General features: G+C 52.5%; 1 protein-coding gene and 1 long non-coding RNA gene across 3 annotated transcripts in view; one reads left to right on the top strand and one right to left on the bottom strand.

Moving 5' to 3' along the window:
* The window catches only part of RASA3 (RAS p21 protein activator 3), a 109,089-nt gene extending 96,422 nt beyond the window's left edge, over positions 1-12,667 (bottom strand). For both annotated transcript variants that reach the window (XM_072782282.1, XM_072782283.1), the window contains exon 1: positions 12,502-12,667. In XM_072782282.1, coding sequence (XP_072638383.1) covers positions 12,502-12,556 — 55 coding nt within the window. In that variant the 5' untranslated portion in view covers positions 12,557-12,667. The remainder of the gene's footprint in view (positions 1-12,501) is intronic.
* A 276-nt stretch (positions 12,668-12,943) lies between these two features.
* LOC140608267 (uncharacterized) lies at positions 12,944-15,575 on the top strand. The gene is made up of 2 exons (XR_012010290.1): positions 12,944-12,997; positions 13,329-15,575. It is a non-coding gene; the product is annotated as an uncharacterized lncRNA (long non-coding RNA).
* The last annotated feature ends 1,396 nt before the right edge of the window (positions 15,576-16,971 follow it).

Genomic DNA, 16,971 nt, shown 5'->3' with positions numbered 1-16,971 from the left:
TCCCCAGAGGGCAGGAGCAGGCCAGACCGCCCCAGGCTTCTTAGCACAGAGAAAGGCTCGCCTCCCCAAGAACTGAAAATCCCTGCTACTATTAGTCCCATAAATAAAAGACTTTGTTTTATTTATCCTTCAGTCTGTAAAAACCTGGAAAGAAAGTCCTCTACTTCTTGTGTGTGCTGTGAAATACCCAGTTTGTACAGCATTTGATGATAGCATCCAACCTCCATGAAACAGAAACATCGGGCCCCCCTTGGGTTGACTTCGGTCAATGGTCGATCTGCGTGACTCAGACTCGCCACCTAAGCAACCTGCGAGCACTTTACAGCAGGAGAAAACCTTCTAAAAACTAACTTTTCCCCCAAACAAGCATTTGTGATTAACACATCAAGTTCTTGCCATTGCCTTGCGGTGACCCCAGAAGTCACCTGTCTCACCCCTACTTGTGGATGCCGCCCCTCCTACCTCCCCATCCCAACCCGGAGACTCAACACCAACTTACAGGACCCACAGCACCTCCAGCTTCGGTGCACAGGAGACCTCCCACACCTCCCGCTTCAGGCCACGGCAACAGGGAACTCGGAACTAGCTTCCGGAGTGTGAGGCAGCTCGCTCATCGGCTCACCCTCTCCGCTGAAGACCAACACACACATCCTACTTTTGAAAGCCAACATTCCTATGTTCACAGAACCAGCGATTCTGTACAGTTGCCACAGGGAAGCCAATGCGGGCTGGGTAGACAGCAGTGCACGACGGTAGTGGGGCGGGGGCGGGGGCGGGGGGGCGGGCAGGGGTGCGTTCCAGAGGGAGAGACACTGGACTACACTGTTATCGATCACAGTGGTGCAGCAGAAGTAAGAGTCTGGTTCTGTGCCGGCCCCTCCTGCTCCTTCCTCACCACCCCGTCCACTCCCTTGACCAAAGGCTCTGCTGGTCCAGGAAGCCAGGAAAGGGGTTCCCCAAATGGATCACTGGGAAACACTTTAGGAAACAATCACAAATAGAAAATCAAGATACTGAGCAAAAACATAATGACAAGTGTTTTTTTTCTTTCCATGTGACCCTTTCTTTCCAGTCAGGACATGCATAAACACATTCTTGGGTCCAAATGCTGAGAAACTCTTTCTCAAACTCTTGTCGCAAACTTCGCAGCAGGAAATGATGAACAGAGAAAGGAATGCCGGGGATTCCAGATGGATGGAGCCATCTGGGGGCTCAGGAAGCCAAGGAAGGTCTTCTGACCATCACCTCCCATGATTTCCCAAGGAGTCCCCATCTGCAGCCAACCGGCTCAGAGGGAAATGGGAAATCGTGACCCAAGTGCGGCCTCCCCCTTCCAGGAAGGTGTGTGTACTGATGCCACTCAGGGGGGCTCTCACAAGCAAGCTTGTTAGTCCAGGGTTTGGACCCCTGAGCCCAGAAGGCCTGCCCCAAGTCAGCACGCCAGCAGCAGACCCGCAAGGACGCAGCTCAAGTACCAGTGCTGGCGGCGGTGCCTTCTCCTGTCTCCCGGAGTTCCACTGTGTCCTCCTGAGCTGCACGGCCCAGCCCAGAGTCCCTGGAGCTGGCCAAAGACAGGGAACTCCCACCGAGGGCAGCCAGCTGACAAACAGGCCAGAAACAACTAGGGAAAAAAAGCTACAAGGCCCAGGATGTGGGCCTGAAAAGTAAAAGGCTTCTGATTCAAATACAAAAAATTAGAAACTCAAAAACAACTCCAGAGAAAACTCTCAAATCATAGAAAGTGGAAACCTAGGTATCCACATACGCAGGCTCCAGGGCAGGCTCTCCGACTACAGGTGCCCCCAAACCACACCCCAGGCCCCCTGGGGATCAGCTCACAGGGGCCACATGACTCTGCAATGTATGGGGCAGAAGAAGATTGATTTGTTTGAGAAACAGGAACTTTTTAAATGCCACACACTCTACTGTGTCACGCATGACCAGTTCCCTGGTGCCATAGATCTCAGCTAGTGGGAAACAGTTGTCACAAAGGGGTGTGAGCCTCCCTTCAGTCTCCATGCTATGCCCACACTGGGCACCCAGCATCCTGCATCTCTACCCCCCAAGACAGGCCCTAGGGCCCATGTGTGTACCTGTGTGAGCAGTGTGTCCCCGTGTGTCTGCCTGCATGTGTGTGTTCTGTGTGCGTGTGTCCATGTGTGCATGTGTGTGCCCATGTGTGTGTACATGCCCATGTGTGCATACGTGCATCTGCTTATATCTGTGCGTATGGTGTGTGCCCGTGTGTGCATATGTGCATGTGTGTCCCTACATGTGCATATGTACATCTGTACGTGTCTGGGTGTATCGTGTGTGCCCATGTGTGTGCATGTGTGTGCCCATGTGTGTACATGTATGCATCTGTGTGCCTGTATTTTGTACACGTATGCAGGGCCGTGTGGTGTGCTCACATGTGTGCGTGTGTATCCTTGTATGTGTGTATGGTGTGTGCCCATGTGTGCATCTGTGTGTGTATTCTGTGCATGTGTATATGTGCACACATGAAACCATGTTCCAACAAGGGGAGACCTCATAAGAAAGACCAGATGGACAACTGCCTCCCTAACTAAACCCTCCGCTTCACAGGGTGCAGCTGTGAGGAAAGTCCAAGTATACTTGGCTCCTCCATACGCCTGACCGACTCCTAGACCTACTATACGTTGGTGTAAGTATTCTCTGTGTATACATCGTGTAGGCAGTTTACTGCCCTTGAAACTCATCCCTATAAGGTAATAAAATACCCAATTGTTTGGTCCTAAATTAACAACTGTTAGGGCAATGAGCCTCAGGACAGGCTAGCAGGGCCTCCTGAACAGGCAGCGCTTGCCAGCCTCAACCCTGAGTGGTCTGGAATTCCCCTGCCAGGCCCACATCCCACAGCCCGTGGGAAAACCGGCTGGGTCACAGCACCCACCCCAGACGTCACAACAAGTAGCAGGCCCAGCCAGGTTCCCCTAGGGTCTGCACACTGATGGGTTTTCCGGAACCAACTCCTATTCCTGGATCTCTGCTCATAGTTCCGGACCACACTCTGACCCCAGCCTTGGAAAGTCCCAGTGTAGCTGGGCCAAAACAAGCAGGTGCCCAGAGGCTTAGGGGCCTGGGGCTGACCCACACCCTGAAATATCCAAGCGTAACTGCCCCAACTTGACCCATCTTCCACCTGCCACAAGGCCATGTCTTCACTACCTGCCTTGGCCGGAGAGGTTTCCCTGCACAAGGTTAAGTTTGGCATGGGGGAGAAGATTGGGGAACCTGGTGGGGAACAGGGGCACTTGAGAGGGAGTGGGGCACTGGGGGGAGTGGAGAGGAGTGGGGGTGGGGGGGAGAGTACGGGTTTCCAGGGGCAAGGAGGGAGAGGAGGTGGGGGGAGGTAGGGACACCTGGGGGGAAGGGAGGGAAGTGGGGACACCCAAGGGGGAGTGGGGACACCCAGGGGGGAGTGAAGATACTGGAGGGGGGCAGTGGGGAGGAGTGGAGGCACCAAGGGAGAGTGGAGGTACCCAGGGGGGAGTAGGGACACTTAGGGGGAGGGAGGCACAAAAGGGGGGATGTGGGGGCACTTGGGGGGAAGTGGGGGCAGCCAGGGGGGAGTGGGGGCACCGAGGGGGCAGTGGGGAAGAGTGGGGGCACGGGGGGGGGGGGGGCAGTGGGGAGGAGTGAGGGCCGTGGGGGGAGTGGGCGGGATGTGGGGGCACCCAGGGGGGAGTGAGGGCACCGAGGGGATTGGGGGCACTGCGGGGAGTGAGGGTACTGGGGGAGAGGGGGGAGTGGTGTCTCCTGAGGGGCAGGAGACACCTGGGGGGCAGGGGGTCACCTGGGGGGCAGGGGGCACCCCCCAGGAGGAGGGATAATCAGAAAGAAGCCTTTGGGCTGTGGGCCGTAGGCAGCTGAGAAGTGGTCGGGGGCTCTGAGCCCCCAGGGGTCACTCTGCTGAGTAAGTGTCCAAGTGCTACAGACGCTCCTGACGTAAAGATTCACGAGGAGGAGACAGGCTGGGGGGGGGGGGGCAGCCGTCTCCTGCGGGGGGAGCAGTTCCATAACCACCCAAGAAGGCAGCTCCCCCTGACCACAAACGCACGAGGGCCTTGAGCACTGCGGGTCCCTCACAAGCTCTCTGGCTGGTGTCATTTCAGAGACGTCAGCAGCTTCCCTGAGCCCCAGAGGTGGGGGCCAGTCGCCGGTCCCAGCCTGCACCCTCCACAGAATCACTGGGTGGGGCAGGACGTGTCCGTGGCTCCCTAAGCGATGACTGAGCGGGTGCGATGAACTGGACGAAATCGAGCAAACCTGCTGTTCTCGTACCTCCCAGAACTGGATTCGGGACCAAAAAAAGAAACCACAAGAGCTAAAAAAAGGAAAACGAATCCTTTTCCTCAGAAGAAGGGAAACACCCAACAAAGCCACAGAGATCTAGAGGCCCCATAACAGGCCTCACCCACCCATGGGCTCTTACAACCAACACGACGAAAAGGGAGGAGCCGCCCTGACTGGGTGACAGGACGACCGGCCCACACCAAGATCACGCCTCAGCGGACCATGTTGCCACAAAGAGGACCGTAGAGTCTGCACATGAGGCTCCAGAAAGAAATACACAAACACTTAGTGCTCTCAACTCTATTAAATGTCCTGAAGAATCTGGAAGCCTGAGCTCCGTCCCAGGAGTCTCCACACACAGAGGGGACGATGGCTCTCAGGAAAAGCCTGGGGACTGGGTCCTGCTCCTAGTGCTGGAGGAGCCGCTGAAGGCACCTGCCGCTGCCAAGCAGATCTTACTGCGAAGGATGCTTGGGGGGAGGCGGGGGGGGCACAGCCTGAAGGACAGGAAAACACCTCCAGCCACAGGTCTCCAGCCTGAGTCACCCCGAGTCTGAGAAAGACTTTACCTTTGGGTTTTATCCTACTGGCAACTGGGGTCAAGACAGAATAATGCTTCACATTTTGGAAATTATTCAGATAACAGGAACAGAAACGACATGGAGGAAAAAGCAGGCACGAGAGTCATTCCTCCACAGTCTTAGGAACGAAGGGGACTCTGCTCTGTTCTGTTTCTAGAAAAAGTTTTGATTTACTGTGTGACCCTGAGCGTGGCCTCCAGCCCCTTCCAGCTCTCCGAGGAGTGTGCTACACCTCACAGCATGTTTCAGAATATAGATGCAGCCTGTGTGGTTCAGATGAGGGGAGCCCCACACGGGCTCAGGTGTGTGAGGTGCCCCGTACGGGCCAAGGTGTGAGATGCAGCATTTACCAGCTGTATCTAGGACAAAGTCAGCTGTCCCTGGAGAGGGATTCAAGCCAACTGGAAAACTGAAACCGGGGGCACCTCAGTGTCTCAGTCAGAAAGTGTCCGACTCTTGATTTTGGCTCAGGTCATGATCTCAGGGTCATGAGATCAAGTCACGGATGGGCCTCCTCACTGGGTGTGGAGCCTGCTGGAGATTCTCTCTCCCTCTGTCCCTCCCTGCCCACAAGCGCTGGTGAGTCCATTCATGCACACGTGCACTGTCTCGCGCGCTCTCTCTCTGTATTTCTCTAAAAAAGAAGAAAAGAAAACTGAAACCAGCAATGCTGCATTTCAGAACAGACAGAGCTACGGCCCAGGGAGTCCAGCCTCGTGAGCAGAAACATGCCCGGCTCTTCGACACACATCAAACAAGCAATCACTATCTTTGATCCCATAGTCGGCCTGACCATCCACCACCCCCCCCCCGCAAAGACAGAAGAGACACTCAAAGCCAAAGCTTCCCTGATGCTGAGGCCCAAGTGGCTCTGAGTTTGACCCAACAACCCTCGTGTGAGAACCACCTCGGGAGGTCCAGCCTGCAGAACAGGGGGGAAGCCAGGAATCAGGGACACACATCTCCATACTTCTAAGGGTGACCCTGAGACCTGTGTTTATACTGAAGTGTGAATGCGTTGAACACTGCCTCACACTTAAAGAGAAGCACTGGGTCACCTGCTGTGGATGACACGATATTGAGTTCCCTGTGGTCTGCTCAGTGTCTCCGCATGTCAGAGCAGACTCAAGGATGACTCAGGAGCCAGCCCCTGCCCTGTGCGCCCACCACTTTGCCTCTGTCCCTGCATCTGGTTTGCTGTTTCTAGATTCCAATGGCAGCCCCACTCCCAACTCTCCACACCTGTCAGCAGTCTAGGTAAATTATTTCACCTTTCTGGGCACTTCCTCTCCAAAAAGTTGTTCTTTCCATTTTTAAGGTTGTGATTTTTGAACTCTTCATATGCCTACCTAAATACCTAGTTCGTGTGTGCGCCCGACAGTAACATCCTTGATTTTCTGAAACAGATCTTTCTTGCTGTCTTTCCTAGTCCACAGTCCCCAGCACAGGGAGTCTAGCTGATAGGCTCGTGTGCGCCCGGACATCCACATCGCCTTCTTGTGTACGCTTTGCTCTTCTATAAGGGGTGATCTTCGGTAGATATTTCTGCGTTTTGTTTCTCTTTCTAGTCATACCCCTGGGAACTCCTGCATGTCACACAGCCTGGCCTGGCTCTAACTCCCTGCTCTGGAAGCTGCGCAATATTCCACACTGTGGAAGCCCCATAGCATAATCACCCTTCCCATTGGTATTTCCTTTGTGTCCACTCTCTGCTAGGCTTCACTTCACAGCAGACTATGGTAGTATGGTATGATCATACCTGTACATCAGTACCTGCTGGTCAAAGCACTTCTCCCCATCAGGATAGAAGCCCCTCCCTCACTGTGCCAATACAAACCCCCACCCCAACATCAGGAACAGGAGACCAGACAGTGAGGACTCCCTGCTCAAGCACCCTGATTTCTCCTCTGCTCTCCAGCCTCAGACCTTCCAGGGACAACCATCACCACCACACAGGACGTCAAGTCCCCACAAGGTTCACCCAGAGGCCAGAGGGCCATCCGTCCATACACAGCGCTGGCCATGTGGGCCATGCCAGCCACCCATGTGTCCATGAGGATCTACATCACACACTGGCTCCCTATGTCTCGAAACCTCATGGCAGGTTCAGGGCCACTTGCTCCCAACATCTTTCCAGAACTCACCCATGAGCAAACACGCATATGGAAGTCCAGCTTTCTCTGAACTAATGCATCTTGCTTTGGCTGGAACCTCACTTTGTCACACAATTAACAGAACACCTCCTGCCTGGAAAGTCACACAGAGGACGTGCCTTTGTTCACACAGTCTCATTAAACTTCACGAAAAACGTCTTATTCTCCACTTTGACAGACAAAGAAACTGAGGCAGAGAGGGTTTCAAAGATTTGTCTGGAGTCACAGAATTAGTGAGAAACAAAGACTTGGGTCTGGGATCTCGGTGTCGTTAGGCATACCCTCCTCACCTCACTGGCTCCTGGGGGCTGTGGTCCCTACAGCAGCCAAGGACACTCTGCCTGTGCCCACCAAGGCCTGAAACTACCTCCAAGGTCACTAGGAAAGTAGGACGTACACCCACAGCCACACATTCAAGGGCAACTTGCACATCTCAATTCTCAGGCATGAGCGGCTACTACTTCTGCTTGCTTCAAGCAAATATACCCATCTCCTCTCTAAACATGTGCACATCTATGACTACAACATGATATGCCGATGCTCCGACTCCCCGATGCCTTCAGGAATGTGTGTTACATACTCAGATGCTTCATTGGTTTCGGAGAAGCAAACCGAACGTTCCCACCAAATGCTATATTCCAGCCAAATGATTCCACCAATAGGAACCCATGCTCCGCTCACCTGCCCCATGCCTCTTCCCAAAACATATGTTTTGCTGGTGACCCTGCTTAACAATTCATCTCTGGATTTCTGTATTCTGTTGAAGACCCCATCTCCACAATTCTCTCCTCTCGACCTTCTACCCCAGCAGCCCTAGTCAATGACTCCAAGTCTGCAGACAATCAGGCCAGTGCCCCTGGTGGTCCACCCACGGGAGACAGTGGCCCTGTTCCCTCCTGGGCCTAGAACCGGTCTTTCCCAGCTCTTCATTGCACCTCCACCATTCAAACCCAAGATCACACAGAAAGACAGGCTGTAGTAAAGTAGCAAGAATAACACTGGCATCGGTGTAAGGCCCCCAGCTCTGCTTTCATGGGCTGGGTGACTTTGGCAGGTTATTTAAGTTATATGGCTCTCCTTTTCTCCACTTCAATGTCACGGAGTTGTGGAAACTTAAATTAAAATGAGATAATACGCATAAACTAGATCCTGAAGTCTGCAACCCTCTGCATGCCACATGTGTGCACAGCAAACCCAGCCCTCCCCAGCGAGGGAGCCACAAACTGAAATCCCCAATGGCCTCTGAGCCTGGCTGCTCCCCAGGCAGAGCCCAGGTCTGCACACTAGTCCTTAAGGGTTAAAAATAGCAGCAGCAGCAGCTAGCTCAGCTCGGTTAATAGAATATCCAGGTTAATTTTAGCATGAGACAGCTCAAGAGAATACAAAATCCCTGATGCCAAGAACCATGTGTGGCCTGTATGGCCCCTTCTCCCACTGTCTCTCTCTCACTGACACACACACACACACACACACATAGTGAAAAAGCTAACATCACTAATATCACTTCCTCATATTCACAAAATATTTTCTCTGGTCAGGAAAACCATGTCTCCTTAGCCCTGGGAAGTACTAACGATAACTACCTTATCAAGCAGGAGCAGCACCTCGCTGACCCTCACAGGACCCTGGGATGAGCACACTACTCCTTCCCATGCCAGAAATTTGGTTAAATATCCCACTTTCAACAGAGCAGATGCAGAACCCTAAGTGTCCAGGCCCTGTGGTCTGGGCCATCTTCACCACGCCCCACCTGAGCAGCCACCTGGCCCAGGGAGGTACAGGCCAGAGACCCTCAGCCACCATGTCCTGTTCTCACCTCCCTTGGTTCCTGCCTGAGAGGCCTCCTGCTTCTGGAGGGATTGTGTCTGTAACTAGCTGGAGGGAGGGCATGAGGCTGGGGCAGGCCCGCCAGGGCCCATGCCTGGGCCATGCTGTGCTGAATGGTGGGCACTGTCAGTCCCAATGTGTTTGCACTGGACCCCACCTGCCATCGACCCTGATGGTGGACAAGTGGTAACTTTACAGAGAAAAAACACGAGAGTGTGCTCTGAGCCCAAGGAGAAGGGAGGGAGAGACAGGCAAGAGAGGAAAGCCTGGAACCAGGCAGAGCGTGGCCTCGCTGGGGACACGGAGGCCAACATGCCCAGTGGATCCAAACTGGGCCCTCAAACCTGATGATGAAAACCATTAACAGAGCAAGAGGGAGGGCAGCCCCAGTGGCGCAGCAGTTTGGCACCGCCTGCAGCCTGGGATATGATCCTGGAGACCCGAGATCGAGTCCCACATCTGGCTCCCTGCATGGAGCCTGCTTCTCCCTCTGCCTGTGTCTCTGCCTCTCTCTCTCTCTCTCTCTGTCTCTCTGAATAAATAAATAAATAAATCTTAAAAAAAAAAAAAAAAAAAACAGAGCAAGAGGGCTTTTCTCATTCAAGTGCAAGGCTAGATTTTGATTTTTGTTGTTTGTTTTTTAGCTCTAGAGAAAAACCTTTGTATGTTGCTCTTAACTGAACACATTTATCAAGATAAGATGACACTTTTGAAAACCAGAGGTAACTATTATGGAAAAGGAAAGTACCACTGAGAGTTAGAGCTATACCACAAAGCCGAGAGGAGCACTGAGTCCAAAATAATGCTTCCCAGAAGGGCTTTCTCTGTGGGTCCTCCACACACGCCTCACTCACAGTCTTCAAGTTGCTTCCCTCCCAGCACAAAGGCCCTGACTCATGGAAAGTCAGAAAGGCACACTTCCTCAAAACTACAATCTCATAGGAAGTGCACTTGGCCTTACACAAGAGACACTAGTATAAAAACAGCAACAACTACTACCAAAGGTAGAAGATGTTTAGGATTTTTAAGTATACAGAAGAACCACCCAAAATAACTGCAAGATCTCCATGGGAAAGGCAATAGGTTCTTCACCACAAGGCCCGAAACAGATCTAATAAGAATGCCTCGCTCTGATTTGGCTTTTGCAGAGGGTAGAAGGGCCAGAGAAAGGGGAAGAGGAAGACAATGAAAAGATTCTTCCCATTGTCCCCAGCCTCAGCCTGGGGACCACAACCACCAGACAACCCAAGGCCCTGACACCTAAAAAACTCATCCTCCAAAAACGTACTGCCTTTCTTTTTTAGCTAGCAACAAGATTAGTGATATTGCTTACCAGTGTAACTTCAGGGAGACTCTTTTCTTTCTCTGCTTTTCCGGGAGTGAGGGGGTGGGCATGAATGTGAGCCGGAACAATATCGTCTTGTAAGCCCCCACCGGATGCAGTAGACAATTACTGCCTGCATTTTGTACATGGAAACATGAGGCTATGGAAGGGGAAGACATTTGCACTGGGTCAGCCAGCCAAGAGCGCACAGGCATGCAGCCAGCTAGCCTGGAGACAAGGTTCAAAGATGAATGGATGGCCTGGCCAGTGTGTCCCCGAACAAGAAGAGGCAAGTGTGCATGTGACTGTGTGTATGATTCATGCATGTGTGCCCCTCTTCCAGATCAACTGTGGTGTTCCTCATCATCTTGTGCCTTAAAGACCAGGGCATTCAGGCAAGCCAGAGCCAAGACTGGCCACGAGAGACAACTAGGGAAAGAAATCAAAAGCTCAGCACTACCACCTTCCATGCTCAGGACCATCCTCATCCCATTCTATTAACAGACCACCCCTCGAGTTAAATGAGACTAAGCCCCAAACCAGCCCCTCCACTTAACCTTCAGGGCCTCCAGCCCAGGCTCTAACTCAGAGGCACAGCCTAGAACCATGTCTGTGCTCAAACACAGGAGGATGCCCTGTCTGTGCTGGGTGTAGGCCCTTGCTCCCTGAATGCCCCCAGCTGCAAAGGTGACACACAGATATCTCCCTCTTGCAGCCCAGCGTTGTGGACAAAGACCCCCAGAGATGAGAGAGAGATAAGAGTTTCTTTTTTTTTTTTTTTTTTTTTGATAAGAGTTTCTTGAAGCTGGACCAACATCTGGGGAGTTGGAAGGTGGTGCTGTGTTCACTGCTAAGCCCCCAAACATGAGAAAGGTGTTTCAAAACTTCCAACAGTACCCACTCTCATGTGGGGTTAGAGACAGCAGATGTTTAGGACTTTTAAGTATACAGGCACTGCACCATTCCTCAGCTGAGCTGGGTGTTTCTCTTGCGTGTTTAAGGTAGAACATGAAAGACAGGAAGCCTAACCAAGCAGGGTCTTCAAATCCCCTTCCTTCCACACCAGGCCCATCCTTGTCAAGATCCAGAACCCACCCATGGACATGGACTGGTAGGCTAGTGAGGCTGCTCTCCTACATCTCCACAGTCTCCTCACTACCCTGCTTCATGTGCTGTGCCATTCCCTGCTCGGTCTACCACTGTTCCAGAACACTCCTGGAACCGAGCAGGAGACTGGAGGTGCCTGGCCTGAACCATGAAGACCTCAGACCCATTCCTGCCAGCTGTACCTGCAGAGCCTGGCACCCTCGCCCACCCCAGGTTCCCCTCCTGCTCCCTTGACTAAGGCTCAGTGGGCCCAGGGCTGAGCGAGGGCTCTTGGCTGAAAGACCCTAGTACTGGCGAGTTCCCTGACCCCACTACAGCAGCGGCGCAACCTTGGATCTCTCAGTACAAAAGTGACAGCAGATTTCAACCAAGTAAACAAGAGAAATCCTCTGCAGGCGGCCTCCTGGTGCCTGAAGAACCGCTACATTCAATCCACAGTGCTTCTCGGCCAAATATCAACGGTGTCTCAGCAATGATCCATAAACCAAAATAAAGCAGACAGGAAGCAGCACGCTGCTTTGGGGTAGCTGGAATTCCTCAGGCAGCATCAGATGTCATCAACAACTGACGGTCACTGGGCGCCTGGCTGCGTTCCCAGCGGCCCCTTGCCCCGCGGGAGGAGGCGGCGATGCGGCAGGGAGGACCCCAGCACCCGCCCCCAGCAGGGCGCTCCCCGGGCCCCCAGAAGCCGTCCGCTCATCCCGCACACTGGTGGCATCGACGTGTGACATCACGCCAGGCAAGGATCCGGGTCTTGGGAGGGAGGAAAACCTTGCCCATCACCCTCCCGAGGCAACACGGCGCTGGGGACGGGCACCCCCTCCAGACTCCCTCCCCCAGCCCCGGGCCAGCGAGAAGGGCAGGAACCTCCCCGCCGACTCGGCCGCAGGCTCCCCCGGGCAGTTGTCGATGGGGGCGGGCGGGGGCGCGGGCAGGGCCGGGCAGGGCAGGGCAGGGCAGGGCGCACCCCACGAACGCGCGCTCGCCCGCCCGCTGCGGACCCGGCCCACGCCCCTGGGCAACGCGTGCAGGGAAGCTTCGGTGCAGCAGCCCCGGGAGACGCGGCCTCCGAGCCCGGGGATGAGCCCGGGGATGAGCCCGGGGCGCACGAGCCCAGCCGCCCGACCGCGCCCCCGGAGCCGCGTCCCGCAGAGCCGGCCCGCGGTCGGGGCAGGGGCCGCCCGGCGCTCACCGATCTTGATCTTCACGCTCTGGAACACCCGGAGCCCCTCTTCCTCCACCGCCATGCTGGGTCCTCGCCGGATTCCGCGCGCCCAGCCCCGCGGAGCAGCCGGACCAGGGCGCAGCTCAGCCCCGCGCAGCCCAGCCCCGCGCTCTGCGCCCGCCCCGGCCCCGGCCCCGGCCCCGGCCCGCGCCCGCCCCCGCCCGGCTCTGCGCCTCGGCCGCGCCCGCAGGGAGGCGGGGCAGGACGGCTCCGCCCGCGGGGCGACCCCACGGCCCCCGGCGAAGCTCTCGGAGGCGGGAGCCAGGCGGCCCCGCCCTCGGAACACCCCAGCTCCGCCGCGGCCGAGGCTCGAAGGGGGCGGAGTCGGTCTCCGGGGGAGGGAGCCCAAGGGACCCTGCGGTGGGAGGGGGAGCGGATGGGGAGCGGATGGGGAGCGGATGGGGAGCGGGGAGGCGGGGCCGAGGGGATGGAGCGGAACCGCGAGCGGAGACGGGGCGCCGAGGTGGGGGGCAATGGGGAGCAGGAACCGGGCCGGGGGATGGGGGACCCGGTGGAGAGGATGGGAAGGGAATGGGGCGCTGAAGCAGGAGGAGGAGGCGAGGAGGTGGGACCCGAAGCGGGAATGGGGGAAACCGGGGAGGGCAGCTGGCTAGGTGAGGAGGACCCAGAGCGGCCAGGGGCCCAGGCTAGAAGGAAGCCAGGCAGGGGAATGGAGTGAGACCAGGCAGGGGAGCCGGGGAAGGAGGGAGACCCTGGGGCTCAGGAGAAGGTCTAGATTAACGCGCTCAAAATCTTCCGGACCTGAAGAGATATCCCACTTCTCCCTGTTACAGACAAACGCTCTCTCTGTGTTTGATGAGGAGCGCAGAGACCTCTGCAAGGCTGTATTACACCAGTGGTCAGCCCCCAGCCCCATTCCTCCACCACGTCACCATCCCCCAGCTGGAGAAGCGCCAGATCTGACAAAGGAAGAAGGTCCTATCTGCAGAAGAGCCTCACAGCCACGGAAACATGTGCCCAAAGGGCCGGGAGAATAAACACAACCGGATCCAGAGAACCGTGGATTTGGGCGGGCAGAACAAAAAGGTAGATGAGGTTAGAGTTTACTGATAAGGAATTATTCCATCATGATACAGGATTTGGCACGTTGGCACGTACCCCATGCTACTAGCATGGTCTTGGGAAGCTCATAAAAAGCGATATCCCACACTAAGTGGAAATGCCAAGTAGTTGTGGCGGATAGCAGAGAAAAACCCCAGAACGCTCAGAGAAGTGGCACAAGCGAGTAAATATACTCCCACAACCAGGAAACCTAGTTGCAGACAAGGTTTCCTGGAAAACCCAGAGGACATTTCAGTTACAAAAGTGATGAGGAATGTACAGATGAGGGTCTCAGCGGTAGCTGGCCATTCTATGACTGGGCCATTACAGAGAGAACACCGAGCTCCCTGATAGCAGTGACGATGACCAGATAGTGACATATAGAAGCCTAGGGGTGACGTTTAACCATCGGAAGCAAGCCAGGTGCTATTATTACATTGAGCAACGAGGCTGGAGTGGCAGCCCGGGTGCTCTGAACTGCAAGGAGTAACACAGATGGTCAGCCAAACGCGGTGTCAGGAGCAGGGCAGTCAGCCTGCTAGCAAGAGTATTGCTCCATTCATACAACCAGAGGAAAAGATGGGTATCAGAAAGGCTGAAGAGTTCGACTGTTTAGGCCCCACATTGGGCATGGAGCCTACTTAAAAAGAAACAGGAAAATATTGGGGTTTAAGGGAAACATGAGGGCTTTCTTGAAAGTATAATCCTTTTTTTTATATAACTAACAGTTGCATTTCTCTCCCTTTGATAGAATCCTCTTCTGTACTCCCCCAAAAAATATTTCCTGAAAAGTATCAATCTATAAACAAGTTGGTATTTATGCATTGCTCAGACAGCATGATTAGATCATTTATTATTCCTATTTGATCAATATACTTTCAAAGGATTTGAAATGGCATAAAATAAATGACCAGTATATAACTGAATGATTTTTAAAGGGTACCAAAAAAGTGTTGAAGGAAGAAGCTATTGTGTCAAATATCTACAGTAGATACAGCTACAGCAATGTTTGTAAAGCCCAGCTCTGAGTTCCCTGGTCATCAAGGTGAAAAGGAAATATAGAAATATAGTATTTTAGACAAATGATTTAATAAACAGAAGTATGTTAGTTTTTCAGAAAATACTCTTTTGGCCAACTAAGCAATATGGGATTTTTTTCGTAGGGATGTTCAGCACATTTAGGAAGGATGTTTTTAATCTCAAATGACTAACCTTCAAGGATATGCTTGTTCCAGCATCTGGCACAGAGTGAAAGCTCCATTAAAATTTGTTGAATGAATATACTGGTTTCTCCCATTGTCTCATGGCTAACTTAGGGACATGTTAGTTCATAATTCTCTGATAAGATTTACTCAGGCTCTCAGGAGTCAAGGAGGGTAGCTCTCCAAAGGCCTGAGTGTCTGTGAGAGAAAGCATTTAGAGAATCTAGAGAAATGAGTCATAGCACACCTTTGGGTAATATTTCTCAAATATTAGTTGTTTGGAGACAGAAGCCGAACAGTGAACACATCTACGCTAAGGTTCCTTCTGGATGCTTAAAGCCCAGACGTCATGCAGCTGGTAGAAAGTAGGCCCAGAGCCACTCCTAGGAGGCATCCGTGAGCCTCACAGGTGTGTACCAATAGCTCTTCTGCGGGGCATGGAGGCCACACCACCTGCCCTCATCACAGCTCAGTGAGGAACCATGTGCCCGGAAATGGGAAGGAAGGGACATCACATCTGGCTGGAAGCTGAGAAAAGCCACTGGGATATTTTCCAGTCTCTCCTGCAGTGGCAATTGAAGAGGACCCACTTTGAAACTCGGAGATGAGACAGAAGCAGCCCAGATCCCTGAGTAACTCCTGGAGGGCTGCTGGGATCTGCAGCCACAAAAATGAGAAATGAGCTTCTCACTTCTTCCTGGGTAAAGCCAATAGCATTGAGGAATCAGCGTAACCCAAGCCTCTCCTATCCTTACTGATAAAGTCTTTGATAAAGTGTATATGGTAAATTCAACAACACAAGAAACAACAGGTGTAGCAGGGACGCAGAGAAAGGGGAGCCCTCGAACATGGCTCCTGGGAATGCATGCTGGTGCAGCCACTCTGGAAAACAGGACAGAACATCCTCAAGAAGTTAAAACAAGAACTACCCTAGGATCCGGGCAATCACACTACTGGATATTTACCCAAAATGTACAAAATTATCAAAGGGATATATGCACCCCGATTTTTTATAATAAATTTATTTTTTATTGGTGTTCAATTTACCAACATACAGAATAACACCCAGTGCTCATCCCGTCAAGTGCCCTCCTCCGTGCCCGTCACCCATTCACCCCCACCCCCCGCCGTCCTCCCCTTCCATCACCCCTAGTTCATTTCCCAGAGTCAGGAGTCTTTATGTTCTGTCTCCCTTTCTGATATTTCCCACACACTTCTTCTCCCTTCCCTTATATTCCCTTTCACTATTATTTATATTCCCCAAATGAATGAGAACATACAACATTTGTCCTTCTCCGATTGACTTACTTCACTCAGCATCATACCCTCCTGTTCCATCCACGTTGAAGCAAATGGTGGGTATTTGTCGTTTCTAATGGCTGAGGAATATTCCATTGCATACACATACCACATCATCTTTATCCATTCATCTTTCGATGGACACCGAGGGTCCTTCCACAGTTTGGCTTGCACCCCGATGTTTAAGGCAGCTGTATTTACCATAGGCAAGATATGGAAACAGCCCAAGTGTCCGTTGATAGATGCATAGGTAAAGAAGATGTGCTGTACATATGTAATGGAATATTACTCATCCATAAAAATAAGGAAATCTTGCCATTTGCAATATGGATGGAACTAGAGTGTATTGTGCTTAGCAAAATAAGTCAATCGAAGAAACATAAATATATGATTTCACTCATATGTAGAATATAAGACAACACAAATAAGAAAAGGGGAAAAAAAGAGAGAGAAACCAAGAAACAGACTCTTAACTACAGAGAACACACTGGTGGGAACCTGAGGGGAGGTGGATGGGGGTGGGAGAAACAGGTGACAGGGATGAAGGGGTGCACCTGGCCTGATCAGCACCCTGTGTTGTATGGAAACTAATATTAAACTGTATATTAACGAAGTGGAATTAAAATATAACCTTAAAAAGATAAAGTTTCGATGGAATGTTATCTGATTAATATTGATGCAATACTAATCATTATTAATATCAATCATCTGTCAATTTGAGTAATCATAAAAGATCACCCTAAATGTCTAAAAGATTTACCCATTGAATAGATTTGTGTAATATCTTGATTGCTTACTATGAAGAATATTTGCTCAAAATTACTGTTTTTTTAACATAATAACATCTAACTTGTGACTTTTGACCGTGAATTAG

The sequence above is a fragment of the Canis lupus genome, chromosome 17, assembly GCF_048164855.1.
Source record: "Canis lupus baileyi chromosome 17, mCanLup2.hap1, whole genome shotgun sequence".
NCBI lineage: Eukaryota > Metazoa > Chordata > Mammalia > Carnivora > Canidae > Canis > Canis lupus.
Note: the sequence above shows the minus strand (reverse complement) of the source record. Positions and strands in the feature narration are given on the sequence as shown.